The sequence below is a fragment of the Lynx rufus genome, unplaced genomic scaffold (genome assembly GCF_022079265.1).
Source record: "Lynx rufus isolate CCGP_SWC_20201006 ecotype Redwood Valley unplaced genomic scaffold, mLynRuf1.p SCAF_2, whole genome shotgun sequence".
Taxonomy (NCBI): Eukaryota; Metazoa; Chordata; class Mammalia; order Carnivora; family Felidae; genus Lynx; species Lynx rufus.
In genome coordinates, this window is record NW_025814834.1 from 80,734,873 (window position 1) to 80,761,582 (window position 26,710).

A 26,710-nucleotide genomic window follows, 5' to 3' on the forward strand; every position below is an offset into this window, starting at 1 on the left:
TTTCTCAGCTCTGAAAGGAAGACAAGACCATCCTTGGACCCATGAGGCTTCATGGTCTTAGCATCCAATACTTATATCCGTGCTTCTAACCCCCTTTCTGTGTGCCTTTTCATTCTCCATACTGAACACTGTGGGTTTTCACCTCACCTTCTCCTTTATAAGCCTAGAAGTCTCCATAGAGGTACCTATGAGATTTTTGGCCAATGTCCTTACTACAATTTTTTGTGTGGGGGGCGAGGGGAGAGAGAACGCGGGGAAGGGGAAGAGAGAGCGGGAGAGAGAGAATCTTAAGCAGGCTCCACCCCAAGCCCTGAGCCCAATGTGGGGCTCAACCTCACGAGATCATGACCTGAGTGGAAATTAAGAGTCAGAGCGCTTAACCGACTGAGCCACCCAGGTGTCCCTGTCCTTACTAAAATTTAATATTTGAAATCTTTCCATTTGAAGCACAGAAGATGAAGATGAGAAAAGAAGGACCTCTTATAGGGAAAAAAGAACAAATGCAAGGCCATTTTTACTCCCTTTCAGACTTTTGGGGTGGGTGGGGAGACGGATGGATGTGAAGAAGAGGTGGGGAGGGAGCTGAAAGTTGTACCTGCATTTTCCAAGTAAGAATATTTGTGTTTTCTGGGTACAGCTGAAGTTGCTTTGATTCTAGGGAGGGGGAGGCTACAGATAGAGGAAATAAAGTCAGGATCAGATCCCCTCCTACCAAGTTTCCTCACTGCAAGAGGGGCAAGGGCTGCCTTGTGTGCTTGGGTCCCTAGTGCATTAGGGCTGAGTCTCTAATGGTTTTTGCACTGAGTTATAAGAATCTTCTTTTCTCTGTTTCCACCTCTTCTACCCACACCCCCAGACCTTTCTGCCTTCTCCTGAGTGACTGAAACTGACAGCTTTCAGAAACCAGTGTGTTGCTGTGACCCAGACAAGCCAGTTCCCGCTTCTGAAATAGCCTGGCTTAGCTATTGTTCCATGGCCTATATACGTGATACAAACCATTTCTTTCTTTAAAAAAAAAAAAAAAAAAAAAAAAAAAACCACTTAACCCTTCCCAACCCAAGATTTGCCTCTTATGTTTTTAAACTATGTTTTAACTTGGGTGAGAAATGTTTTTGCTTTCATCAATGTTCATGAGGCTTATGGTAAGCAGCCCCTACTAAAACGTTTTAAAGAAATCCTGCTAAAAATCAATATGCACAGATCCCCATTTCCCACCTCCTTCTGGACTTGTACCGTCCTATCCATCGGCTAAGCAACGCTGGGATCTCCAAGTTGCCCTAGACTTAGTAGGGAAATAGATCCCGCACGGTCACCCTAGAGGGCGCACTGTTTACATTTTCCGCCTGTAACCAGACGGCGCTTGCTCCCAGGCTCCATAAAAGGGGAGGAGGCGGATCAGTTTCCTTCTCTCATTGAGAAAGAGGATTGGAAGGCCGGGCGTATAAAGCCGCGCAGAGAGCGTGAAACAAAGCAGTCGGATCGGAATTGGACTTGGGAAGCGCGGTGTGGAGTCAGGCATAAAACTTGTTGGAGGGGAGTAACGAGCCTGCTCCTCTAGCCCCTCGTCTGCGCTGCGCTTCAGGAGTTCCCACCAGCTTTGCGTTTTATTTTTATATGTTTTTTATATAGAGAGAAATATATATATTTTTTCCTCTTAAGAGACAATTCCTGTTCCAAGAGAAAATAAGGCAAGATCAATGAAGGAGAGAAGAGCCAGCCAGAAATTATCTAGTAAATCTATCATGGATCCTAATCAGAACGTGAAATGCAAGATAGTAGTGGTGGGAGACAGTCAGTGTGGGAAAACTGCGCTGCTGCATGTCTTCGCCAAAGACTGCTTCCCTGAGGTGAGTGTGGCCGGCGGAGGCTTGGAGGAGGGGGTCGGCCCTCGGGAATCCCCCCGTCTTGAGTTGGGCTTCTCCTTGCTTTTCCTCCGTCACCCGATTTTCTTTTTTTAAGCAGTCTTTCTTACAACTTTCCCCCTGGCTAGACTGCCCGGAAAGGGAAAGTGAGCTGGAAGCGTGTAGGGGACGCATCTTCACATTCTATTAGCTTCTGAAACTTGTTCAGTCATGTGTGCGGAACCCTGGGTTGGGAGGTTTGGATCCTCAGGTCTTGGAGAGAGCAGGGTGGTGCGGGTGGTGAGTCAGGGGTTTCGGAAGGGGTCTGCGTGGTTAGTGTGTGATCTGGTGTGTGCGACATTATATATGTTTTTTTTTTTTTAATTGGGGAGTGAGGAAGCGATTTTCGGAGGGTGTTCTGCGGGTGTCGTACATTTTAGATAATCTCTTTGCCCTCTTCCCTTCCTCTGTCCATTTTGTTTGTCCAGAATTACGTCCCTACAGTGTTTGAGAATTACACGGCCAGTTTTGAAATCGACACACAAAGAATAGAATTGAGCCTGTGGGACACTTCGGGTAAGAGAGTCATCGGACCGCGTGGCCCTTGGGGCGGGTTTCCAGCAGCTCCAGGGCGCGCGGCGGGTCTCGCGACCCCGCGCGTGGCTCACTCCCAAGCACACAACCGCGCACCACCAGCGCACTCGGCGCCCCTGGGTTAACTTTGCCTCTTCCGTGGGATTCCCGCAGTCCCTGCTCGGTGAAAATTTTGTCCCTTCTGGGTGGGGGTGGGGGACGACAATGGGTAGGGAGGAATGGCAGGGGGGAGAGAAGGGCGCTGTGTGCCCGCTGGGTGACCCCGCCGTGGGAACTGCTTTTAGCCAGGTGGCCGGGGAGCGGCTGGGCCCAGGGTGGGGGTGGGGGTGTTATGCCGGAGTCGCCTGTGGGCGGCCAAGGTGGCCCGGTACTGGGGAGATGCGTGCGGCGCCTCAGAACTACCTGGCTTGCGACGGGCGCCCCTCCGGGATCTAACCTGATGGTTGTCGGAGAGGCTGGGAGCGCAGCGGTAGTAGTGGGAGGTGGGAGAAAATCCCTGAAGCGACGCAGTTACGTGTGTATTCAGCGCTTGGAGGGATTGTAACGTGAGCGCAAGCAACCGCGGCGCTCGTGACGCCTACTGCCAGGAATGCGCTGGTGGCGCGGGCAGCTTCGGGCCGAGCGGTCGCCTGCCCTTGTCTCCCGCTGCCGGCCACCCGCGTAGCCTCGGCGCGAATCTGTAGGTCCGACACCCCCGCTAGCCCCCAGTGATCACGCCGCCGCACGCACCCCCCACCCCCGGCCCTCGCCCTTCCCTCCTGACCCCCGTTGCATCACCCTCTGCCAGCCTATAAGGCCGCGGGCAGCACAATTCGCCTTTGACCTTCCTGTCTAGTTGAATTATTGGCGTCGTGGTAAATTATTTTCAAGGGTCTGGGGTTCAAGGGCGGGTTATCGCCTCCTACGCGCCCACCCACCTACCTGGCGCGCGGTGGTAGAGAGGGCCCGGTACCCCGCGGTGGGGAGGCTCCCAGCGCGTGGCTATTAGGGGTTTGGGCTGGGTCAAGCTTGGTGAGGGCGGGAGGCTCGACCTGGAATCACCGGCTGGCACCGGTTCCCGCCCACCCCCCAGCAGTGCTGGGCGGGGGTGAGAGGGAGGAGTACCGTTTCCCAGAAGGGTGACACCTCTGGAGGAGGAGGAGCCACCGGGAAGGCCGTTGAAGGTCCCCGCGCTTAGTTCTGGGAGCTTAGCGGGGAGTTGGGCTGCTGCGGGCAAACCGAGCCAAATCCCGGGTGAAACTAGCTTGGAGGAGCGCACAAGTGCCAACACGCAAGCGTTGCCGTCAGGCAGGGAGGCCCCAGAGGGTGGACCTGAGCCCAGCTGGGAGTGGCCTCGTGGAGGTGCTTCTGGACTGTGCGAGCTTCACGCAGCCCTCGGTTTTAACCTCTGGAGGCCCCGAGGGACTCAGGGGATTAAAGAACACGAGGAAGATACCAGACTGACAGGGTCGCCAGAGGCAGTCCGTGCACAAAGGCAAAGGAGAAGTCTCGCACGAGCGCCTCTCACGGCCGGTGCCAGATGCTCCTAGTGTTGCAGTGAGAAGCACTGATTCTGTTACCCCCTGGAGAGGCAGGCTCTTCCTCAAGCCTGGCCAAGGAGAGCAGAACCAGAACCTCACCCTGTACTGTATCGGGGTGTGCACACGGTCTCACAACTATGGGGAAGGTGTTGATAGAATTGCAGTGTTTTCTTATTTCAATAGCTCCTATTATCAGAATTGTTACATAGCCTAGTATTTAATGGGCTCTGATTCCCAGACATATCATGATATTTGTTATACCTAGAGTGCAGTACCGCTGGTATGGTACCGGTAATTAGCATCGGTACTTACCCTCCCCCAGTCTCTTTGGACCTAATGCATGATAAGAATTCTTTAGTCTTGGGGTCTGTAAATCTAATCTCGTCTTTGATAAAAACCTGTGTTTAGATCTTAGCTACTGGTTACCAGGGCTTTCTGTGTGCAAATCTCTACCTCCCTGAGCCTCATTTCATCATCTGAAAAGATACAGAGCTAGACAATGTGCAGGGTCTCTCCCAGCTGTATACTTCTTGGCCTTAGTATGCCAGACAGGCAAGTCTTTTTGTTTCCCAGGACGTTGGTTGCCTTCAGCTCTTAGTCTCAATGGATCTGGCACCCGTTGCTGGGGTTTTCACCACCTACAAAGCAAGCCAGGTTCTGAACAGAGCCACTGCTTCCTAGTGGAGTTAGGAAGGAGGGAGGAGGCATGGCTGGGCCTACAGGAATGCGGGTTATGCCTCCCCTGTGTCATGCTCCATGAGTCACAGGACCACCAATGGAGATTTTAGATTAGGCGACCAAAGAGCTAAAGTGACTTTTTTTTTTTTTTTTTTTTTTTTTTAGGGAAGAAAAGGCACATTGTTTTTTCAAATGCTAGAAAACAAACAAAATGTGGTCAGTTTATAGTTGAGGCTATGCTTCCCACGTGCAGATAAATAACACTTCAGATATCCTCAAATATTTAATCCAGACTCAATAGTTTGTACACCCTATGATGATGCTACACATGTAGCACGCCTTGCACACAGTAGTCACCCAGGAAAATCTGTTAAATGAACAAATGAATAATTGTATGCATAGTTTCCAAGGAGATAAGATTCCCTGACGTTCATTACCACTGAATTACCTGTGCGCAAAGAATGGCAACTTTATAAACACTGCCTTTCATCAGATTAAAGATAATCACCTGAAATGAAGTCTGTAATAAAATAATCACTTTTATTTTTATTTAACGTAACAAAAACTATGCATGTTTAACTCAAACATAAAGGTTTGAAAAAACCGTGATTAAGAAAACATCACACTGCAGAATTAGCCAGTAATGAAATCTTAGTTGAAATTTAGATTTATACAAATGGAAAAAAAAGGGACAAGGGTATTATTTAGAATCCTATTATGTTGATGTGAAGTGAAATGTTAACTAAGCATAGCCACCAAGTACTGGTTAAATTCTACGAAATAGATTATTTTCACCTAAAATGGTTTATCATTCACGAGTGAAAGGCATCTAACAAGAGCCACTTCATCAGTGGCTCATCATATCAAATTCCGAACATTTTTCTACTTCATCTCAAGGTTTTTGTGACAAATTTCCAAACAGGATTATTTTTTGACAAATATTTGACATTTTCTTTGCCCACTAGGACATTTGTTTAGTTCAGGTTGTGAAAATAATTGCATATGCCTGATGCATTCTGATACATTTATTTTTTCCAACTGCTATAAATCAGTTTAACTCTGGAGAGAACATTCAAGCCCAAGACTCTAAAGTCCTAAATGCCAGATTTTTCCCCCCTTCTGGAATTTTGTGAAAGTTAAAGATTAATAGGAAAAATGAGATTTACCTAACTTCTGTTACGTAGAAAGCAGTTTTCTTTGCTGACTTCTGTACTTGGACAGCTTCTCATAAGGGGTCTCCTTCCCCTGCCCAGCAGTCATGGAATTATGCATAGGCAAAAGTGCCAATTTGGGTAGAGGAAAGAACATCAAATGGAATTAGAATATGTGGGACCTCTTTGCACCAAGAGAAGAGAATTCTTTCCCACTTTTTGAGGCACAGTAACTTGACAGTTCTTTCCATTCCCTCACCACCTCTCTCTCTGTCTCTTTCTGTCCCTCTCCCTCCCTCCATCCCTTCCTTCTTTCTTCCTTTCCTTACCTACCATGAATAGGCTTTCTGTTAAGCCTTAGAGATGCAGTATTATTATACAGTCCTGCTCCTAAGAGTCATAGAACCCTGGTAGGGCAGGGAGTGGGGAAAAGGAAGCTCTCCCTGCGTAGTGTAGCTAATATTCAACCTATGTTGAGCTAATTTTGTCAGGTTCTTGAACTCAAGTCCACTGTTCCACCTGGTTGCAGTGTATTTCCCTTGTCAGGCATCACTAGTGCTGATACATCCTTTGGATCCTCCTCAGGTAGGAAACACTTCCCCCCTCCCACCTTCAGTGCACACCCCAATTAGAGCAACCACAAATGGCAATTTGCCAGCTGCTTGAAGTTATTCCAGCCCCCCCCCCCCCGCCCCCAGCCAGGAAACAAAACCTTTTAAATAATGCCACCATAAATTCTCTAAAAAGGGGGATTTTTTTTTTTTTTTTTTTTTTTTTTTTTCTTTTCAACGTTTTTTTTATTTATTTTTGGGACAGAGAGAGACAGAGCATGAACGGGGGAGGGGCAGAGAGAGAGGGAGACACAGAATCAGAAACAGGCTCCAGGCTCCGAGCCATCAGCCCAGAGCCTGACGCGGGGCTCGAACTCACGGACCGCGAGATCGTGACCTGGCTGAAGTCGGACGCTTAACCGACTGCGCCACCCAGGCGCCCCAAAAAAGGGGGATTTTTAAAGGTAGTCTTTGGGGGCGCCTGGGTGGCGCAGTCGGTTAAGCGTCCGACTTCAGCCAGGTCACGATCTCGCGGTCCGTGAGTTCGAGCCCCGCGTCAGGCTCTGGGCTGATGGCTCGGAGCCTGGAGCCTGTTTCCGATTCTGTGTCTCCCTCTCTCTCTGCCCCTCCCCCGTTCATGCTCTGTCTCTCTCTGTCCCAAAAATAAATAAACGTTGAAAAAAATTAAAAAAAAAAAAATAAAGGTAGTCTTTGGATGCCGGTCCATCCTTAATTGATTTTAATGAGAAAAATTCCCTTTTCATTGATAAGATGAGTATTTGTGTTAATAGTTGCAGAAATGCTCTGAATGATTCTCAAATTCACTCATTGAGTTTCTGCAAAACAGTGGGTAATGGTTTCAACATTTTGAAGTGGTAAGTGAGACCAAAGTAGTTCTAATATCTTGAATGTGAATGTTCTAATATCAGAATGTGCCACATTTGCCAAACACGGAGGCAGTTTGTAGCATGAAGCCAAATGCCTCCTAATAATGGAAACTCAGCCATTTGAGGATCACCATATCTTTTCCTAAGTGATTTGATTGCAGTGTAATTTCAGCACACGCAATTTAGGGAGTAATAATCGTTCATGCCAGCTTTTAACCAATGCACGTTAATGTCCACTTTATTTAAGGCATGTTATTACTTATAAACTACTCAATTCAGCTGCTAAAATTCCTCTACAATAACTGTGCCATTGCCTCATGAACACTGTTTTGAATCTTGTCATGATGCAAGCTGCTTTTTGTCCATGAGTGCTAAAGTTAGCACTTCCTGTATTAGTTTTTAGCAGAGTAACAGAAAATATAGTTTTCTTTAATTTTTAGACTTATAGGACAAAGGAAGAAAGAGAAATCTTAATTACTCCTGGCCTGACTTTGAGGACATACTCCTCTACAAACACAAGTCAATGCATATTGTATTTGTACCTTATACATCACATTTGAAAAATGGTCTTTGTGGCAAGCACTGTACTGAAATATTGCTTTACAGAGAAAGAAGTGTTGCAGCAATGTTGGGGATTAGTATGTATTTAGTTCAGAAAAGCAGCTTCAAAATAAATAGTTCATTGGTCCCTTTTCTTGTGATTTGACATGTAAATTAACATAGCAAGGCAAGACTTACAGAAATGATTATAAAACCAGTAAATGCTTTTTAGGGTATTCTGTGTGCAGGAATTCTGGTAGAGGCGGGGGAGCAAGGGAGGGTATATTGCAAAGCAGTTCCTGCCCGCAAGGTAGTAATGGCCTCCTCCTTGGTACTGCAGTCCTTGTTTATAGGAGGGTGAATCTAAAGGTTTGAAAGCTAGATTCACCTCCCAGCAAAAAGATCCAAAGAGTAATTGAGGGCCATGGGGCCAGCCCAAGCCCCCTGACTCATTCTCACTCATTCTCACTGAAGCCCACCACAATTCCATCCTTATCTCTAGAAGTTGACTGAATTCTTAAGAAGTCTTTAACATCCCTCCCACTTGGAAACATGCCTACACTTAAGGGCTATCAGTGAAAACAAGATTCTGAAAGTTGAAGAATTCTCACTTAACTTGACCTTGTGAGAGAAAGGGAGAGAGAGAATTTACAAAGAAGCCAAAGAAGCACGAGGACTTGTGATGTGAATATCAAGGGACAAATTGCAGAAAACCAGTTAGATCATAAGGTGGTAATGATCCCTACTAGCTTAGTGTTTCAAAACCAGGCTCCATGCAGTTTTCACACTGAAACTCTGTAAGAGATGTGGATTAAGGCAAAACAGAGAGCTCTGAATTTGTACAGTGATTTCCAATAAGCAATATATAAAACTACATTTGGAGATTTGTCCACCATGTATTTTAAAAAAAAAAGGTATAAATTCTCTTTCTAAGTCCTTATCTATCTCTAGACCTATTTTTTTTTTTATTTTTTTTTTCAACGTTTATTCATTTTTGGGACAGAGAGAGACAGAGCATGAACGGGGGAGGGGCAGAGAGAGAGGGAGACACAGAATCAGAAACAGGCTCCAGGCTCTGAGCCATCAGCCCAGAGCCCGACGCGGGGCTCGAACTCCCGGACTACGAGATCGTGACCTGGCTGAAGTCGGACGCTTAACCGACTGCGCCACCCAGGCGCCCCTCTAGACCTATTTTTAAATCTCATTTAGTCTGGTGTGTTCCCCCCTCCCCCCCCCCCCCCGATCTTGTTTCTTGCTAAATTGCACATTTCGGTGAGATATCCAGTTTAGTTATTCTGATGCCACCTGAAATAGCCAGATATTTCCTCATTAATCCAGTTCCTGCATGTAGATATGACACCAAGGACCAGTAGTTTCTCCAATTAGCTCATTGGAGAGCTGGTGGCTATGCCTGCTGAACTGGTAGTACCTTAGCCATTTTCTGATGCCCTTTATATTTTTATTTGTTTTTTAAAAATGTTTATTCATTGAAAGAGAGAGCATGCATGCACAGGCATGAGCAGGGGAGGGGCAGAGATAGAGAGGAAAAGAGAGAATCCCAAGCAGGCTCTGCGCTGTCAGCACAGAAACCAACATGGGGCTTGATCTCACTAACTGTGAGATCATGACCCAAGCCTAAATCAAGAGTCTGACACTTAACAGACTGAGCCACCCAGGTGCCCCAGGTGCCCCTGATGCCCTTTAAACATCTTCTCAGTTACTATATATTGGCAACTTTACTCAGAGACGCCCATGACAAAACAGAAACTTCATTGACATGGATGGAGGGTAAGCTGCCTCAGAAGTTTTAGCAGGTGTTGTATACATTGGTTTTGAAAAATGAGCCTGATGACATAGCATGTGGCAAGGTGGACTTGCTCATGGGCCTCTCCTCCAAGGAATCACACACTTACGTATAATATAAAACACAAAATCTTCAATCTGTTACAGAATGATAATGTAATTTTTAAAATGCCTGTCTACCCTTATCCCTCAAGTTCTGTGACCTCCCATGGTTCTACTTTACATAAAGTATTTTTATTCTTCTATTTTTTAAGTATCTCAATAAGATTAGGAGTTTAAAGTTTAAGCTAAAGCTTTATGTAAAGCTCAAAAATAGCAATCATTTCTACCTCTTTGACCTCTTCTCTAACTATGTAACCGCATTGTCCCCAGAAATTGAGAACATAGATTGTATTTTTGTAGCAACACAGAAATGCCCTCACATTTTCATAAAATCTGTTCATAATTCCTATTAATCTGAACCTATAAAGAAATAAAGGAAATAGCCTCTCTGGGAATGTTTGCTGCATTTTTACAGGCATGGCGCTTATCCTTCAGACTCCTTGGGAAAATGAATTCAACAGAGTCTTGTACTGAGCCAGACACGAAAGTTCTGCCCAGACTTGATTCACATTCTTGAGATTATTGCTGACTTGAAGCTTTCACTCTGAGTAGAGACGGCATGAGGAAATGGAATCTGGTAATAATTGGGCAGATCATAGAGGCTCGCATGGTAGCTGCTTTCTGGTACAGATGTTCTCTTGCTAGTCACTAAAACTACCAAAAGTTAATATGTTTTCTCTGCCAAAATTATACAACATTCCAAATTTTACTGTTCTTGGTAGGGATTTCTTTTTGGGGAAGGGGAAGCTTTTCAATTTCAGGTTCAAGGAAAAGAGTATTTCAATTATGAAATATTCAACTAGAAGGGTTTGCAGTTCTCAAGCTCCTGTAAAGCCTCAGCGTTTGAACTGATTTTGCAAAAGGTTCCATAAAGCCTCCCTTTTGGGCATGAATCTTCTTACATATACATTTAAGTATGTGCATATATGGTGTGTTCTATCTTTGTGCAAGGATGACTTAAGCAAGCAGGTATGTGTCTGCAGAATTAGTTTCTGGGTGAGGCATTTGGTGACTATTCTTGGGCTGGAAGTATTGCTGTCACCCAGAATTAATGATCCTGAAGACAAAGATGGTTAGACCTGAAGTTTCAAAAACGTTTTTGGAACTTTGCTGATGTTTGCCAAACTTGAACTCAAGAGAACCCCAAACGTGCACTTATTCCAGTTTACCCAGAGCAAAGCCCTCTGACTATATGGGGCGGGGGGGTTGGGGGGGGTGGGCACATTTTACACATGGGCCATGGTTGTTTCTTTACAATATAGAGTTTCCTGGAGTTTTCCTTTTGGTGTTCTGATAGGTGATTAGAAAGGACTTTGGAATGGTGCTGTGTGCTTAAGAGTTTCAGGTAGTGTAAGGGACTTGCAGCATGTGGAAATTCCCATATGCATGGAGACCATTTCACATGCTGAGAACGAGTTGTATTTGACAAGCAAAGCTTAGACTAACTGAATTAGGCCTGAGAACATTCCTGGATACTGGAGCACCCACCATATGTACCTCAGTACCTACCATGTATGGTGGTTCTAGTTCAGTACTTGACTACATAATGATTGGCGCTCTTCTGTGTGCCATGTTCAGTTCTACACTTACCCTGGAAGCTTTTCACGTGCATCTTTTAAATCTATAGACTTTGTTTGTTTGTTTGTTTGTTTGTTTTGTTTGTTTTTTCTTTGTTTTTTTGTTCTTTGTTGTTTTTGTTGTTGTTGTTTTTTGCCGTTTGGCTAGCAGAATGTTTTAAGACTTTTCTGGAGGGATATAGGAGTACGAGGCAGATACTGTCCATTTCATCGGCTTGCTTTCTGCTCCTCACTTTGGTGTCACTTCTGCCTTTCCATGTTGCTTGTCACTTCACAGGGGCATTCCTGGGATTCCTCTTCATTTCTCCTTGGCTGGAGAGTTATCCCCGGATGCCAGTGATTACACCCTGACTCTCCCACTTTGCTTTTCTCACTTCCTTTGTGTAGTAGCATGGGCTTTATAGATAGGGAAGAATTCAAAGTGCTTAAACACAGAGTGAACACTGTCAAATCACACAGGATTTTTTTTTTTTTTTTAACTGAAGGTCCTGCTTCGCTGATGAATTGCTAGATTTTTCCCAGTAGAGCAATTCTCTTATAATCCTGTATTGTCTTTTGTCTTTTTTTTTTCTTTACTACAAAACAATAGAGACAGATTTTTCTATCCAAAAAAAGTTCTAACCTTACCCTAGCAAAAATTTAATGAAGAAATGGACTTTCTATTTTTAATGCCAAATCATTCTTGTAGTTCGTGGTTGGACAAATTACACCTATAAGTACTAAATGTGAGGATCAGTTTTATTACCACCTTTGGACACTTGTTGACCTAAAAGTACCGTTCATTAGCAAAAGTAGTAAGACAGGATCAAAGTGTTGTTCCTAATTGGGTCTTGTTAAAGCTCTTTAAAATCACCCTTCTATTTCATCCAGCAAGGAGCTTTACTTCCCATGAAAACCTTTACACACAAATGTATTTTCATTCAAAATACTAAACCAAATAAAAACAAAAGCAGAAACAAACCTCCATAAGAATTTGGTTTCAGTTGCACAGTGTTTCATTTTCAGGCCTGGCCACTGTCTATATTTTGCAGATATATGGGCTTACCCACTGAGCACAGAAGGCAGCTCACTTGAAAGTACTGAGCAAGACTGGGGCTCCTGGGTGGTTCAGTCGGTTGAGCGTCCGACTTCAGCTCAGGTCATGATCTCACAGTCCGTGAGTTCGAGCCCCATGGCAGGCTCTGTACTGACAGCTCAGAGCCTGGAGCCTGCTTCGGATTCTGTGTCTCCCTCTCTCTCTGCCTTTACCCTACTCATGCTCTGTCTCTCTGTCTCAGAAATAAAAACATTTTTAAAAAAAAAAAGAAAGAAAGTAGTGAGCAAGAATCTCCAGCTTTGACTGAGGGCTGAAGACAAAGCCAGATCCTCCTTGTGTCCATAAAAATGGGTGGGAGAGGCGAACCCAGGACACAACCGGAGGAAGGAGTATTCTCTGCGGTCACCTGGTGACCTAAATGCTGAAATCATTCCTCTGGAATTTACTGGTAGTCCCGATGTTACCCTATTTTAGCACCTTTGTAATTCTCCGGTTGTCTTTCCTAAAGTTTGTATTTGGGAAAGATGGTCTTTGGGTCTTCCCATTGTTAACATAGAGAACTCTTAGTACAGGGAGATCAGTATACTCTCTGTTACATAGAATACTCTCATCCAGACATAGGTCATGTTCTGAAGCACCTGGATATGCCTTTCATCCAATTCCAGTTGGCCTGATTGAGGCTAGAAAGTAGCCACAGTGAGATAGTTGTCTTTTGTAATGTGAGTGATTTCCAAGAAAGATCTCTGAGGCCCTGTTAGGGTCCTGGCCATCAGAATTGTCAGACAGCTGTACTCTATGAATTTGGGGTCATGTCATATCTTACTAACTTGGAAGAGCAGAGGAAGTCTTTGTGTATGTGTCTGGTATTTGTATACCACTCTGTAATCTGGAATTTTCTGACCGTGCACTTTGAAAAAGATTTCCTAACTTTATTTACAGAGGAAGCTGAGTCAAAGTCTAACTTTGAACACAGAAATGAGAGAGGTTGAGATTGAACTTCACAAAACAAATACAGAAATAACCATTATACCTAGAAACAGTGATAAGCCATCTCATTTCTGATGCCTCTCAAAAATGTTTAAATTAGTGAGTTGTTTGTGAATTATTCTCTTGACCTTAAATTTCTTCTAGTGGCTGAAAAAGCAGTCACAACTCATTTTCAGAGACAGTGCCGTTCTAGTATGCCTTAATAGCCAGTATGCCTTTAAAAGGACTTGATATTTTTTAACTCTAAACCCTTTAAGCTTTTGAAAAATGCCTTTCAGTTGTCAGTCTCTGTAACACCAGAATCCTGATTCCAGATGTGTTAGGGAGCTACTGCAGCTTGTGAAAAATTCTGGTTTTGATTTCTTCTTGGTTCCTAGAACGTTCCCTACTTCATTGCTTGTAGACACAGCTGTCCTGGAGTTGTCACTGTCCATCCCGAAAGCAGCTATTGAAAAGGCCACAGAGTTCCTGGGGTTGCATAGTGAATACCAGATGCACCCTAACCACAGTAACTTCTAGGTCTCAAGAGCAGCCTCCTGAAGAATGTTGTTTTGATAGAATTGTAAAAGATTATTGTAAAAGGTTTTTTATAGTCTTTCTCTCCTCCTGACTTTGACTACCGAGGTTTTGATTTATCAGGGGACAACATGTCATGTTTTTCTGCTAGAAACGGAGAGTGATGTCAAAATGAAATTGGGTTTCAAAAAAACTTTGGTAGCTTAGATTTTCTTCTTCTCCTCTGGAGTCAAATACCTATATATGTAAAATGATTTTTCATGCTATGCTTGTAAAATGGTAGTATACTGAAAATGATTTTAAAAAATAAATAACATTGGCAAGCTGTATTTAATTTTATAGTCACACCATTGTACAATAATTGACTTCATGTAATTGCTCATCCTTTGGGATTCTAAAAGAAATAGAGGGGCGCCTGGGTGGCGCAGTCGGTTAAGCGTCCGACTTCAGCCAGGTCACGATGTCGCGGTCCGGGAGTTCGAGCCCCGCGTCAGGCTCTGGGCTGATGGCTCAGAGCCTGGAGCCTGTTTCCGATTCTGTGTCTCCCTCTCTCTCTGCCCCTCCCCCGTTCATGCTCTGTCTCTCTCTGTCCCAAAAATAAATAAACGTTGAAAAAAAAAAATTTTAAAAGAAATAGAAATTCTTCTAAACAATGAGACATTTCTGTGGTTAAATTAATTGGCTGGCAACTTGAATCATTTGGGTGCCCTGGATTTAACTCAGGCCGAGACCCCTGCATCATGCCTCAGTGTCACTCTCAGAGATGGAACTGTGTAGAAAAGTGACATGACCAATATGGCATTTATTACATTCTTCAGTTGTAACAGAAAGAGAGTCCACATAGGGTTTGGGGATAAGTTCAAGTAAGCAAGCGCACAAATCAGTGGCTCATCCAAATGTGTAACTGAGATAGCGTGACTCTGTGTTTACTGCAGTTCTCTTTTCGGAGCTGGCCCTTCCTTCCCTCCCCCACTCATCCCATCCGATTACCAGAGAGATCTTGAGGTCTTGTCTCTTTCCCAAGAAGTAGCTCCATTTACGGTGCTTGCTACCACTCAGCTTGTAATAGCAACAATACAACCATAACCATAGTTGAGACTTATCAGTCCCTTACTAAATCCCAGTCATTGCCTGGGTTCATTTAATCCCAGGTGTAGGTATTGTTGTCATCTTCATTTTAGGATGAAGAATCAGAGACACAGAGCCCTAAATGTGCCTTGCCCCCCTCCTTCAGTGATGGAGGTGGATTTGCACCCCAGGCCACCTGACTCCTCATGCTTCTACTCTACACTTCACCCAGGTGCCTTCGGGGACCCTGAACCATACAGATTTCAGCTTAAAGTCCTTGCTCCTCCCCTTGAATTTAAGACAGATGCCAGTGAGGCCTCCTTATCTTCTGGTAGAAATGTATATACTACCACTGGGCTGTTGCTTGTTTGCATTCTTCTCTAAGAATTTGAGAAGGTGGGAATAGAGCCATGTGATATTCAGGGGGTTTAACTCAAAAAGGTAGAGTTAGTAGATGACAAATAAATGGGATTTTTATCTGAAAATGTGTGTTTCTTTGTTTCTTCTCAGGTTCTCCTTACTATGACAACGTTCGGCCTCTCTCTTACCCAGATTCAGATGCCGTGCTGATTTGCTTTGACATCAGTAGACCAGAGACTCTGGACAGTGTGCTAAAAAAGGCAAGTGCTGGAGACAATGGCACAGTTCGGTGCTGGCCCATCTGTAAAACAGAGACGGGGGTTGGCTGGGGGAGCTCAAACACTCCAGTTAATACTTTGCTGCATATTTTGTAATTAAAATGCTGTAAACAACACTCTCATACTACAGCAGCGTTTCTACACACATATGTCAAAGTTTTGACCATGAACCTGCTTAAAATGTTCCTTCATTTTAAGAAAGTACATGCCCTTTAAAAAGCTTCTGTCTTTACCCTTTGGGTGAAAATGGTGCAGCCAAAAATATTAATATTGGATTACTCTCAAGCATGTGTTTCTTTTTCCATCCTTCATTTCTCCTATAGATTGTGCCTTAGTTTACAGGTTTACATTTGACCTCTGTTCATATATTGAAATGAATGTAATAGCTGTTTTGATAAAGAAGCTGTGCTTTGGTTATGATGTTATTTATTAGAAATAGTACTGTTAAAGGAGGAGTGGAGGTGTGTTTTCAGACATTAGACAAGGTGAAGAGTGATCAGATAGATATCAGAGAGTGATAAAAACAGTAGTTGTAAACATGCTATAGAGAACACATTTGGTTTCTGGAGGTTCATAGGTTCTGTAGGTGGAGAAGGGACCTGAGCAAGCTCGGGCTGGAACCAGGGGGAGGTCAGGAGGAAGGGAGCCTGTTGTAGGACAGATCATAAGTCCTAGGGAGGCCAATGGGGGAGAGGAGTGTTTCTGGGCTGCCACCAACCTAGGACTAAGCCCCTGGCTGGTCACAGAAGGCGTAGGCTTGTCCATGGATGAGCGTGTATTTGCCACTCTCTGTTTTCTCAGTCCTGGCCTGAGTGCTGTGAGGTTTCAGAGTCAGAGCCTTCTGTAGATCACCTGCCTCTTCTCCATGCACTAAGGCTACGACAAAGGCCGTGGTTGAGAGCAAGGTAATGTGTTTGTATTTTGTGTGTTTTTATTAGTTTACATTCCCCTATTATGTTTGACTGCTCATCTTGGATGTCATTATGAAATGAGGATTTGAAGGTGATTTATTCCCCCCCTCACCTTGGTCTCTTTACCGAACATGACAAACACAGTTAGCTCAACGAAATAAGAATTTCTTGAAAGATCAAAGGCTCTTTTTACTCCTTTCAATTTTGAGTAATGTGTTATCTAACACAAATAATGCTAATGTTTGTCAGATTCAGGCAGGAATACACCTTTCTTATCTTCAGTGCTTGTAAACAATTGCTAGACATGCAGAAGGAAACCAAAGTCATTACACCGCTGAAGAACAACATAACGACATGTCTACTGCTTGTCTGTAGATCAAAGAGATTGCTTATTTACTGGAGTTTTTACTTGATGTAGTATCAGGTTGTGCATAATTTATGATCAAAAGCCTTGCTCTTATTTTATTTTGCTTTTGTCTTCTAAGACCTAATGAATAGTGACTTTGGCCTTAGAGATATTAATGAATGTTTTACATTTGTGTGAAGTTTAAGGCTCGTGATAACCCGTGCAGTAGTTTGTCTTGATTAATTGAGTCTTCAAGTCCTCGAATATCAAAGAGTTTAGAGTGACATATAGCAGGATAGATCTTTTTTTCTTTTTCAATTCATCTTGCAGTTCGAACTCCAGTGTCATCTAGCAAATGGTAGATGCTTCTAAATAACTCTGGAAGGAAGGGAGGAGAGAAGGAGGGATTTGGTAGAAAAATTAGGCTCTTGTGGAAAACATGTTTGTACCTTTTTGTCTGCCCAAAGTACACCTCTAGATCTGGAGATGTCCCCTTTAGTGGTCTTGTAAATGACTCTGGCAGGATGTCCCTCTTATCTAGTATTATATACATGACTTTGTCAACCCTGCTCTTGGGTGGATTCCACAGCTATGTCTTTCTTTCTTTCTTTTTTTTTAATGTTTATTTATTTGTGTTTGTGTGTGAAAGAGAGAGAGAGAGAGGGAGACAGGGCGTGCGTGGAGGAGGAGCAGAGAGAGAGGGAGACACAGAATCTGAAGCAGGCTCCAGGCTCTGAGCTGTCAGCACAGAGCCCGACTCAGGCCTCAAACCCATGAACCGTGAGATCGTGACCTAAGCCGAAGTCGGATGCTTAACCGACTGAGCCACCCAGGCACCCCCACAGCTATGTCTTAATCATCTTTGTAACGACCATAGTACTTAGCAGATCACTTAATGTGTACTTGTGTGTGTGGGCTGGGAGAGCCAGCCTGGTTCCTGATCTTGGCTCTCCATTCCCCCATCCCCAGGAGCCAGAGCTCTCCTGGGAACACTCTGAATCCCTGTCTCCCATCATGATGGTCATCTGAAGCTTGAGGAAATGAAACCACACAAAGTCAGCTGTTCACTCTTTAAGAGGACAACTGGAATTCCCTCCTAGGCATTTCTGGAGGCTCTAATAAGTCTTTTCAGGTCACGAAAACAGCTAGCCAAATTGGACTAAATTGAAATATTAAACAACTTGTGCAATTTAAAACTAACTCAAGGGCATATCAGCTATAGGACCAGAGGCCTTCCCAATAGCCTAGAGATGGGCCTTTGTAAATTTCATGATCTGTGTTGATTCAGTCACTTGAATGGAAGTTCCTTAAAGGCAGGCCATTCTGTTTATTAACACTGTCTCCAGTCCCTGAAATCTCATTGGAAATGTTGGCACATGGTGGCTGTTCAGCCTTTCTTGGTGGGATTTGTGAATGCATACCTGTGCTTGTGTTGGCTCTGCCTTATTCTCAACCTTCCAGGCTGAGAAGTACCAGATCAACATATCTGAGGATACAGTCATGTGTTAGAATATATAATTATTCCTAAGGCACTTTTATCCTTCAGAGATACCCCAATAATTAAGAAATTATTGGAGCTACCTTGTGACACCACCCAACAAGTTTCTTGCTTAGGGATAGGTAGTGAGTCACAGAGAGGGAGAAGAGATAATAACATACATAAGTGTTCCTTAATGAATCCACTTTAAAAAGTAGTAAAACTTAATAATCTACTCGAAAGATACAGGCAAGTTTGCTTCTTCATCTGAAGTGACATTTTCTTTCACATGTTCTTTTTGAGTCTCCATTTCCGACGTCCGCCAGTGGAGGAATTGTTTGCTGATATATAGATGCCGGCACTATGCTAATTTTTCATCTTGCTTCTCTCTTCCCACACCCTCAGTGGAAAGGTGAAATCCAGGAGTTTTGCCCCAACACCAAAATGCTGCTGGTTGGCTGCAAATCTGACCTTCGGACAGATGTTAGTACATTAGTAGAGCTCTCAAATCACAGACAGACACCAGTGTCATATGATCAGGTATGTATGTTGTCAGTGTATAAATGTGGATTTCAAAAAGGATGACGAAAGTGGAACATCACTCATTATGAATAAAGGAAAAAGTAGCTGCTTTTCTAAAGGCTCCACCAGTAGTCAGCTCCAGGTTAAAAACCCTTGAGTAAGGTGCATTCTGAGACCCATGTGCCCGGATGGACCATCTGAAAACACGGAGGAAAGAGCTGGCGTTCTTTGTCCTGGTGCCTCCTACAGCGAGCATCTAAGCCCCTCATGACAGCTTATAGCTCAGACTGTGAAGACTGCAAAGTGATCTGGGGCAGGGTTCAGCTGAGATTTTGATGGTACCTTGATGCTGGACCCTCTCAAAAAGCGTTCCAATATTTGTTTAGTAGTTTACTTTATAAGGATTAGATAAGGATATGTGTGTGCATCAATAAGATGAGTTTGGAAAACATTTTTTAAAATGAGAAATGCTCTGTCATTCAGTAGGGTAATCACATGATATTTGGTTACTGAGTATATAAACAGTGGATCATATTCTACCCTTTGTATATCTCTGCAGCTCTTCCTGGGTTTAAAGTTAGATGGATCTAAGAGAAAATGTGGTCAAATCAGTAATACTCTGTGAGAGAGGTCATCTTACTTTACACTCAGCAGAACAATAAAATACTTAAGAAGGACATTGCCAGTAAAGTAGAACACTGCATAAAACTGTCTTTTAGAGATTCATCATTTCTGTGGGCATCTCCCCCAAGTATTTAGAAAGAATTTGTTTCAGAACTTCATTCTCTGAAAACTTAACAACCAGATTCTAAAGAGAGTTCATGTTGAAATAGCTAGAATTTTCCTTAGGATTCATCATTTTAAATACTGTAGTCATGTTTGTCTTACATGTGCAATTAATAAAAATCTAGCTACTTAAAGAAGTCATTTTGATGCACACATGCTTATTACTGTGTTCCCTGGTTGTCTGTCCGGTCCATGTTTAGAAATTCTGTACTTTGTGTTTCCCAAAGTTATAGGTCTCATAACAGTGTTATTCATTTCCTCAGTTTATTTTGGCCCTGAGACATAATCACATACATTTCAAATTTGATTCTAAATTCCACCCCTTACCCTTGTTTTTTATGCAGCCTATTGACTAGTTTTGAGCACCATTTAGACTCAAGAAAAATCAGGCTTTCACACCTCTGGGAAGTCAAGCACTGTCTACTGAGTGATGATAACTGAACATTTTAAGACCGAGTCTTGACTGCAAATATTTATGAAATCATATGTTATAATTTATTACAAAAGAATGCATTTTAAAAACTGGAGGGTTTTTTTGCAGCAACACTTGGAAAACACAGCTCACATATTTGAAATGTTTTGCAATGCATTATTATTCTGTGGTATTAGGAAGACACTTTATAACTTTCCCAAGGACTTATTGCTGATTGCAATCCATTCTTTTGCTTCTCAGGGGGCAAATATGGCCAAACAGATTGGAGCAGCCACTTACATTGAATGCTCAGCTTTACAGTCTGAAAATAGTGTCAGAGACATTTTTCACGTTGCCACCTTGGCATGTGTAAACAAGACAAATAAAAACGTTAAGCGGAACAAATCACAGAGGGCCACAAAGCGGATCTCACACATGCCCAGCAGACCAGAACTCTCTGCAGTTGCTACGGACTTACGAAAAGACAAAGCGAAGAGTTGCACTGTGATGTGAATCTCTGTCTCTTTAATGAGGACAAGGAAGTCTAGTGTAAAAAACACAAACAGCAAAACAGAAAGGTGAAGTCTGAATGAAGCGCACAGCCAAAGTCACGTATTCTGGAGGCTTAGGAGGTGTTTGGAAAGATGCTCATCTTTTTGGAATCCTGTCCTTAGGTTCGGCATGTAGAACAGGCAGTTCAGTGAATACGTTGAAGAGTGTTGAAGTGTGACTTGAAAAATATGCCAAAAAAGAGAGATTCAAATGGGCTAGAAGTAGATAAAGAGGAACGAGAGGACCTCCAAGAAGAAGAATCACGTTCTGAATGGTGCTTGCGTTTTTGTTTTCTTTGTTACAATCTCTTCATGGATCTCTACTTTGATTTAATTTTTAAATGTTTTAATCTCCTTTACAAAAAGTATATATTAATATACCGTCCTCACTGGGGAACTGGCACTGTGACCTTAGCGTTTAGTTTTCTAGAGGATGTGATCTAATTTCCTCCTAGCTCATCATTAAAATGGAAATTGTATCAGGACCCATGGGATATCCAGAGGAAAAGTTTGTAAGGCCTTGAAATCTTGCCTTCCTGAAGATAGCTGAGCGAGATGGTTCTAAAGAAAGGCTTTTGGAGTCTTGCAAGATATGCAGACCAGCACTACAAAGATCAAATAGATCAAATAGAAAAAAGGTGTCCGTTTTTATGCAGTCTGATGGTTCTGTTCATCATTGTGATTGTCATTAAAAAGTGGTAAATTGCTCAATGTAATATTTTTGTGCGCTGTTTAGAAAAGAGGGTGTGTGATTTCTTTTGCCATCATTGATGAAAGTGCAAAGTCAAATGAGAGGTGTCTTGGTTTGACGTCATAAAATGATCCAAGGGGGGAAAATATCTAAAATGTAGGTACTCTTTTCACCTGAAGAGATAATGAAGGAATAGTAGCAGAAAGCACAGTTTGTGAGTAAAGCTGTCTGGAATTAAGTTACCAAAAGTACAAAGCAAAAGGCCTATTATTTTGGGATGAAGCTCCAAAGTTGACAGCATCTGATAACTCTTGGTTTATTTCACTTTCTTTAAAAGAACATCTCTAAGAGAAGGACCTTCTTACCTAAGCTTTAGAGAATCCTTAGAAGAAAAGTGTGATGTCAGTCCTGACACTACACTAGGGCAATTCCATAGAGTGATTGCTTACCCAGATTCCTCACTTAACCAGATTCAGCCAAGGCCGGTGTTCAATACTTGATTGCTGTTGTTACATAAAATAATCAGCATTTAAAATAGTTTACAGATATTTTTTGACCAGTTCCTTTTAGAACTTCTTTCAGAGGAGAAACCAGATCTGACCTGTTTATTGTTGGCGCTTGTTGAAAACGAGCTTTCTTTCCAGTGATAAAGCTTCATTTTTGAAGTGTTGAAGCTGTGCTCCCATTAAATTGTAGCAGAAGAGGAGATTAAGGTAATTACAACATTCAGTCCTTTGTCTTACAAGCACTTTGTTTTGTCTCTGCAAGAAAATACCATTCCAGTCATTTCCCACGAAATACAGACGTTTTACCAACATAATATGCTTTGATTGATGCAGCGTTATGCTTTGGGCAGTATTACAAAATAGCTGGCAAGTGCTTTCTGTATTTAAATATTGTAAAAAGAAAATAAGTTATAACTGTTATAAAGCAGAACTTGCGTTGCATTTTTTTAAATGTTGAAGTCACTTTGTATGTTCGTTTGGTCAATGTTTCCGCAGTATTTATTAAAACATACTTTTGTTTTTCTTTCAAATAAAAAAGTAACCATGTCTTTGTCTAAATATGATTTGTCCTTTATTATCTACTTCCTGGTTTAGCTGTTTGGTTTTGTTCTTTAATGGAGATGATGAGAGCATCCAGCCTCACGTTTTCTAAACTATAAGCTTTGGAAGTTTTTGATTTTTCCTGGTGGTGGAAGTTTCTTGGGCAAAAGCTAAATCTGCGTAGATAAGAGGTTTTTCATAACAATTTCAAATCACAAGAAGAAAATGGAGTATTACCAGACTAAGTGGTTTGATCATAGAAAAAGAGCTACGATACTGCATAAGATTAAAAAACATGGAAAAAAATTTTAAATGATAAAAGATATGGAAATGCCTTGAACTCTTTAGTAATGAGACAGTGTGAGGTAGTCTCAGGTCACACGTTTAATTCTGCTTATGAGCTTTGTTTGCTTTCTTGCCCTTTGTCCCCCAACCCATCCCTCACTTCCAGCCTCAGTCCCTAACCCAGCCATCCACCTTGGATTGCATGTTTTTGTTCAGAGGTCAGTTGGGTAGATGACCCAGGACCTAGCTATTAACAACAATTACAGGGAAGGCGGGAAAAGAGGACAAGAAAAACTGCCCTTGTTGAAGGCAGCATCTCTAAATAACACAGGGAGACAATATGAGCTTCTCCAGGGACTTGACAGATGTAAGCATGGAATAGCATGGAACCAAGAGTGGCCTGGGTCCCCATAAATCTAGTTGGTTCAAAGTCTTTAGCTAAAACTCTCACACATGAGTTCCATAAACATCCAAAGATATTCCATGTAGGACTTCAAAACTCAGCTTTCTGTACAGCTGAGTCACTTCATATGAAAACTGCATCCTTGTGGCTTTTTAAAAAATGGCTTTAGCAATCTTTGGGGTATAGTTCCTTGGAAATAATTCTCAGAAGCACCAACCAAGGGGAAAACCAGAGGGGCTGGCATGAATGAACAAATGAAAGAGCATTGACATAATAGGATAGCCTTAGAAAAAAGATTTAAAAAGAATTACCAAAAATGTAACTCATTCTTGTCAGTAATCAGTAAAGGAAATAAAAGTACTTTCCTAATCCTTGGTGTTGAGTAATTTCTAGGCTTAATATCTAAATCAGACTTGTGAGAAACTTGTTTCTCAACATCGACTGGCACAGAAAAAAAAAAAGAAAGAAAGGAAGAAAGAAAGAAAGAAAAAGAAAAAACAGCTAAGGTTCTGCTGACCTTGGCAGTATTTTATAGATTGTACAGTAATATTTCCCTCTAGTGAATTGTTCTTTTCCAGCGGCTTTAATTTGTTAAACCAAAAAGAAAAAAACTTTGTCTTCAGCCCTGGGCATGTATGCCTTCCTTTTCTCCTCTGACTTCTTGCTTCAGCAAATATTTATTCTAAGCATTCTGTGAACATTCCTTTCTATTGATTAATGATCATGATTAATGCCTCTTTAAATACTAAAAGGTGATTTTCAAACTTTGAGTAAGACTTTAATTGTGTCTCTCTCACTTCTATTAATCTTTTCTAGGAATAGTTGCTTGGAAGATTCTGGTCTTTTAGAAAATGTGCCTCAAATGCAAATTTAGAAATAACCCAGGGAAGTATTTTTTATTAAAAGGAATAAAAAAAAAAAAGCCTCATTTCCTTAAGACTCCTGAAACTCTGAGAGCTTCACATTCTCTTTTGGATGGATTATTTTGATATTAGTATTCTGTTTTAAATCTGCCAGTTTTTACTGATGTCATTCTTTCATTGACCACACATTTTTGAGTACCAACTATGTGCCTGGCACTTTCCTAGACTTGGAATAGAATCACTGCTAGAAAAATCTTTGTCCCGGAGAGTTTACAATCTAGTAGAGGGAGACAGTCACCATGCAAAATGTCTGGGTGTGATTGCTATGGACATTAACTGAACCATAGATGCCGGGTCGGTGGTAAACATTCCAACATGCAGCCAGGTACACCAAGGCAATAGCCACATGTGTTCCACCACATTTCTAAAGCTACGATAAAGATGGTGCAAAAGGAATTTTCAAGAGTGTCCTAACAGCTGGCGTCCGTGTATGGGGATCGTATAAGAGCAATGTGAATGATGGTTGCCAGTCATCATTCTAGTGTTTATACAATACCTCAGATTTCTGTGCCTGCTTAGATGTCCGTTGGGGGAAAACATCCTTCCCATACTGAACATGAACGATCCTTAATCTGCTTGTTATAAAATGTGCAGAAATTTGTACTTTCGTTCTGTAAAGTCTTCATTTGTTGAACATACTGGAAAAGTGAAAAGGAAATAAAGTTTGAAATAAATGAAATAAAAGTCATAAATGAAATAAAATGAAGTGACCTTTCAAGGGATTACAGAATTAACTCGGGGAATTTATAATAGCACTCTGGGTGAAGATGAAGAACCCATTATTCACCTAATGTTGAAAATATGTGTTTGGTGGGAGTTTAAAAAATCTTTTTAACAGTATTGACTAACAGTGAATTCTAAAACTCTTTGTCTCTGACCCCCTTGGGAACACAGGAAACAAATTCCAATGAACCCAAAAATGAAAACTCAGGATTGGCAAAGCCAATTCACTATTTGGGATTTTTTTTTTTTTTTTCAGATTTTCTTTTGAAGGGAATCATTAATGCCTTTCTTCCATGAATAGTGAAATACTGACAGTGGGCCTTTATTTTAAAACAAATTTTTAAAAGGAATTCCACAGTGGAAATGAAAACTAGGTCAGTGTATGGTCAACCCTGTCAAAGTAATAGTTGCCGCTGAAATTGTACATATTCTAAGTGGTTTATATAATTACTCATTCCCCATCACAAATATATTCAATAAGTTAAGTACCATCAAGTTCCTCTTTTTCAGATAAGGAACCAGATATTTTCTTCAGGATCATGGAAAACCCAAGATTAGAACTCAGGGAGGGCAGTCTGGCCCTGCAGTTCCATGCTATTCACCATACTATCTTGCCATAGACAAAAATTTCATGTGTATAGTGTGTGTCCCAAGTGCATGAAAACTGAACATCATGGCCATGCATCTGCTTGCTGAGCTACAGTGTGAATACATCCACCCTGATCTCCCCAGGTCTGTACCCATACTAGTCTTTTCCATAATCCTAGCTACTTCCCAACTCTCCTCACACTCTTGTTCCCTCTTTCACTTCTGCCTTTATTTCTATGCATGTTTTCCCTGCTTCTTGGGTGGTGAGAGCATTTCCAGGAGACAATGAAAGGACCTGTCTGAGTCTGCTGAGGTTGTCATAACAAAATACCACAGAATGGGTGGCCTACGTATATTTATTTGTCACAGTTCTGGAAAATGGAAGTCCAAGATCAAGGTTCCAGCCCATTGTGTTCCTGGTGAGACCTCTCTTCCTGGATTATGAATGGCCACCTGCTCGCTGTGTGCTCACATGGCCTTTCCTTGGTGCGTGTAGAGATCAAGAAAAAGTGAGAGCGAGAGCGAGAGAGAGAGAGAGAGAGAGAGAATCTTCCTCTTCTTAAAAAGCCACCAATCCTATTGGATTAGGACTCCAACAATTATGACTTCCTTTAAACTTAATTACCTCCTAAAAGACTTATCTCCAAATATAGTCACTTTGGGGGTTAGGGCATCAATGTATGAATTTGGGGGACACAATTCAGTCCATAGCAGGACCCACAGTTGGCTGACACATAAGGCCTTTCAAAATCCCAGGAAGCCAATTAGAGGAGGAAGCTACTCTTATTCACTTTGGTTTCCCAAGAGTACATCCCCAGTAAATTGCTGTTTAAGGATGTCGAAGAGTAGCTAGAACCTACTTTCCTTCACCAGGAGCTGACATAGTTCTAGAGAACAGAGATGGACAGAGAAAACTTGACCCAATTCGAATAATGCAGTGACTTCCATTTGACTGATCATCACCAAGGTGATTTAGCTAACCGTAAAAGAGCTGGGACAGAAAATGCTACATTCACCTGTTATCAGGATCGTGTGGTAGGGTTTCCTGTTTTTTAAGTGCCATTGTACCCTTCTGGAAAAGAAATTTGTCATACTCCTCTTGTTTGCGTAGGTCCCAACTTTCTCAGGCTCTGCCCTTTCTCCACTCGTGGTCCAACTGGACTAAGTAATCATTTCTAATCATTTGCTCATTTTTCTTCTAACATATCCTGTGGCAAGAAAGCCAAACGCAATCAGGCAATATGACATTTATAAATCATGTTAACATCCTCAAAAAGTCTCAAAAGATCTGGACTTCCTTGGCCACTTTGTGTCCAGATTTTCCCCAATCTGTGCGTGTGGACCTCTTTCTCTGACAGCCATACATCCAGGGTGTCTTGGAATGCCCTTGACTCTTAGCTCTGCAAGGAAGGGACTATATTTTATTTACCAATGTATATCCATCATTTGTAACAATAGATAGCAGGTTAATTAATTAATTAATTAATTCACAACTTGAAGTATCAAATGAAAGGGTGCTCTTTGGGTTGCTAAGGTCTGACTCGAATCATTTCTAAC

At 42.2% G+C, this 26,710-nt stretch overlaps 1 protein-coding gene across 1 annotated transcript; it reads left to right on the forward strand.

Annotated features, from left to right (window-relative positions):
• Positions 1-1,623: 1,623 nt before the first annotated feature.
• Positions 1,624-20,534, forward strand: RND3 (Rho family GTPase 3). The gene is made up of 5 exons (XM_047085310.1): positions 1,624-1,847; positions 2,330-2,417; positions 15,362-15,471; positions 18,629-18,763; positions 20,205-20,534. Exons 1-5 carry the CDS (start codon positions 1,698-1,700, stop codon positions 20,454-20,456), a joined length of 735 nt encoding a protein of 244 aa, XP_046941266.1. The 5' UTR covers positions 1,624-1,697; the 3' UTR covers positions 20,457-20,534.
• The last annotated feature ends 6,176 nt before the right edge of the window (positions 20,535-26,710 follow it).